Source organism: Leptonychotes weddellii, chromosome 15, assembly GCF_054177405.1.
Source record: "Leptonychotes weddellii isolate Sample4059 chromosome 15, ASM5417740v2, whole genome shotgun sequence".
Classification (NCBI taxonomy): domain Eukaryota; kingdom Metazoa; phylum Chordata; class Mammalia; order Carnivora; family Phocidae; genus Leptonychotes; species Leptonychotes weddellii.
In genome coordinates, this window is record NC_138383.1 from 47,365,141 (window position 1) to 47,368,598 (window position 3,458).

General features: G+C 41.2%; 1 protein-coding gene across 1 annotated transcript in view; it reads left to right on the forward strand.

Moving 5' to 3' along the window:
- The first annotated feature begins 1,276 nt into the window (after nt 1-1,276).
- Nucleotides 1,277-3,458, forward strand: part of LOC102729270 (myosin-4) — a 23,280-nt gene continuing 21,098 nt past the window's right edge. The window contains exons 1-5 of the mRNA XM_081806006.1: nt 1,277-1,480; nt 1,569-1,712; nt 2,091-2,247; nt 3,239-3,266; nt 3,355-3,458. The exon at nt 3,355-3,458 is cut by the window's right edge and continues 1 nt beyond it. Of these exons, the coding sequence (XP_081662132.1) occupies nt 1,277-1,480; nt 1,569-1,712; nt 2,091-2,247; nt 3,239-3,266; nt 3,355-3,458 (637 nt within the window). The remainder of the gene's footprint in view (nt 1,481-1,568; nt 1,713-2,090; nt 2,248-3,238; nt 3,267-3,354) is intronic.

A 3,458-nucleotide genomic window follows, 5' to 3' on the forward strand; every position in this document is an offset into this window, starting at 1 on the left:
TTCCAAATCTAACAGTCGAGAGGAAGTTTAATGCTGATGACAAAATACCAAGACTCCTTCCAAAAAGCCTGAAGTTGAGGCTGCTGTTATCGCTGTTGTGACAAGAGAGACACTGCTTTCCACAATCCAGCCCCCCTCCCCCTCCACAGAAGTCACCCTCTGTCACTGGTCACTCGTCCTGTCCTTGCCGTCAGAGAAATTCTCTGCCATCTCGTAATCACGTGTCAGTGGAAAAAATTTGAAAGTTCATTTTGGCTTGAAATTTTATACTGGCTATTGACTTCAGAAGAGATACTTAGAGAATTGATACTTTTTTTAAAAAAGGAGGAAGAAAGAGAGAGAGATCTGAAATAATAAGAATCAGATAAACAACCATTATCCTGAAATCCAATTAAAAACAAATTATAAACTAAAAATATACAAACACTATGATATGTTTTTCATTCAAATGTCTTTCTCCAAGAACCTTTTAAAGTTATATTTTGTTTTGATAATACTACTTTCACACAATTTAAGAATAAATGAGACTTAATTTTGACTTAGGACAAATCATTTGTTGGATTTTCAACTTTTGTTGCATTTATTTTTTCCTTTATTACGTGATACCTAAATAATTTACTCCTATGGTAGGGGTTTATTCATGCTTATTAAGTGTTTTTAATCTGGACTGTGTCCTGAATGAACAAAGGTACCTTTTCACCCATCCAATTTTAGTAATATCTGTATCCAATTTAGCCATCTGATTTTAATATTTGGGGCCAGGAAAAAAAATTTTACTAAATATTTGAGTTTTTAAAATAGGTTCAGGTTGTAAAGCCATTGGAAACAGTTATTTTGCATTTCTTTGTATCACTGCAATGTCAAAAAAAAAAAAGTGGGAAGGAGAAGTAGAAAAAGAAAACAAAGCAAAGCAAGTAGAAATAGAAAAGATTCTGAGCACACCTGTGGCATCCCGAACGCTACTGACTGCAACATAAACTCTTCGATATTCGTCTACAAAGGCTCACAGCACAGAGGACGGAGCAGAGGCTTACAACATCACAAGAATTAAGCTCCCAACCTAAGGCTTTCAAAGCCATGATCCGATCTCTCAGCTCCTTTGCACAGGACACAGGCATGATCCCTACAGGCGGGGCTGAGGAAATGGGCCAGGCCAATGAGGCACAGGAGTGTGAAAACAACAGGACAACGTCCACCCTCACTCTGGGTCACTGTCCGGCTCTGTCTCTGTCCTCTAGGTACCCCGGTGCTGTGCTGCTACCAGTAACCCCCAGCCATGAGCTCCGACGCTGAGATGGCCGTTTTCGGGGAGGCAGCTCCGTACCTCCGAAAGTCTGAAAAGGAGCGCATTGAGGCCCAGAATAGGCCCTTTGATGCCAAGAATTCTGTCTTTGTGGTGGACGCTAAGGAATCCTATGTGAAAAGTACAGTGCAGAGCAGGGAAGGGGGGAAGGTGACAGTGAAGACCGACGCTGGGACTGTAAGTAACACAAAGCGGGGTAGGAAGGCATACTTGATCCTTTTCGGCTACTTAGTTGATATGCACTGGCTCCACCTTTTCTTAACAGACTGTCACAGTTAAGGAAGATCAAATCTTCTCCATGAACCCTCCCAAGTATGACAAGATCGAGGACATGGCCATGATGACCCACCTGCACGAGCCTGGAGTGCTGTACAACCTCAAAGAGCGTTACGCAGCCTGGATGATCTACGTGAGCGCCCCCTTTTTTCTTTTCACTTTTCACTAACTTAAGTCCATGAACTATGTCAGCCAAAACCAATTAAAGACTATTTTGCAATTTGGTTACTACAATTTTAAGACTAATCATTTGGTTAGTGTTGTGAATTCTGATGTATTTGACACTGTGCATGTGACAAGCCATCTATTTAGTGCTGAATTTGTGGGCAAACGGAAGGAAGCATAGTGTTGTAGGGCCTGTGGGGGGGGGAGGCAGCCAGGGAATGAGACCCTTGAACCTTAGGAGAACAGACACGGTACTTGGGTCCCTCTCACTTGGCATATAAAGCAGTATTTCCAAGACAGATTAATGATGTGACTGCAGACAGAGCAACCTTGTCATTTCCCACAGACCTACTCGGGCCTCTTCTGCGTCACCGTGAACCCCTACAAGTGGCTGCCGGTGTACAACCCCGAGGTGGTGGCCGCCTACCGAGGCAAGAAGCGCCAGGAGGCCCCGCCCCACATCTTCTCCATCTCTGACAACGCCTATCAGTTCATGCTGACCGGTGAGTGAATCCGTAATTACAATTTGTGGAGCCATTTATAAATGACATGTATAGTGATGACATAGAAGACACAGAGGCAGTACTTGGAGAATTAAATGTTCAGCACAAACATAATAATAGTAATAGCATAATAATAGTATTCTAATATGATTAGGAGTATAACATAATAAAATCGGGGAAATATATTTAAAATAAAAGGGACCAGGGGTGCCTGCGTGGCTCAGTCCATTGGGCATCTCTGACTCTTGGTTTTCGCTCAGATTGTGAACTCAGGGTCTTGGGATCAAGCCTGAGTCAGGCTCCACACTCAGTGTAGAGTCTTCTAGAGATTCTTTCCTCCCCCCCCCACTCCCTCCCCTACTGATCCTCCCACCTCCCCATGCATGCTTTTTCTCTAAAATAAATAAAATCTTTTAAAAAAAGAACAAAATGGACCAATTCAAAAGCATAGAGAATTTTGCTTTGATTTCTATGCTACAATCCAAACTAATGCTAATTCCAGATCAAAATTAACCAAATTTTGGAATGAACTATTCATTTTAATTACAGCTGATACATCACCTCTCCTAAAAAGTACGCCTTGAAAGCTCATAGTACACGTTATCCCAATTACTACACAAAACTTTGGATTGGACATTAATAACATGATTTTGAACTATGAACAAAGTAACTAAATGGAACATGGAACAAGTATTCATCTGACATTGATAAATTATTCCCAGGGTAGTACACTGAAATAGTGCGTTCATTACATATTCTATCACACTAAAGGTAACAGGAGTGTAACACACTGACTAATTTTAAGCACATCTTTTGTTACTTATTTTAAAAAGAATATTGTGAAAAAAGCAAAGTAACAAGTGATATAGTTGTGTGTCTGTGTGTGTGTGTGTGTGTGTGAGAATGGGGAGCTTTAAAAGACAATTTTGAGTTTACAAAACTTATGTGCTACCTATATTTTTCAACATTATCTCCTATTTCTCTTTCACAGATCGTGAGAACCAGTCGATCCTGATTACGTATGTAGATTTCATGCCTTTCTCTCTGTTGAATTTTGATCATTGTTGTGGTTAGATTCTGACTTTTTCCTCTGTGTGGACTCGACAGCGGAGAATCTGGTGCAGGGAAGACCGTGAACACCAAGCGTGTCATCCAGTACTTTGCAACAATTGCAGTCACTGGGGAGAAGAAGAAGGAGGAAGCTACCTCTG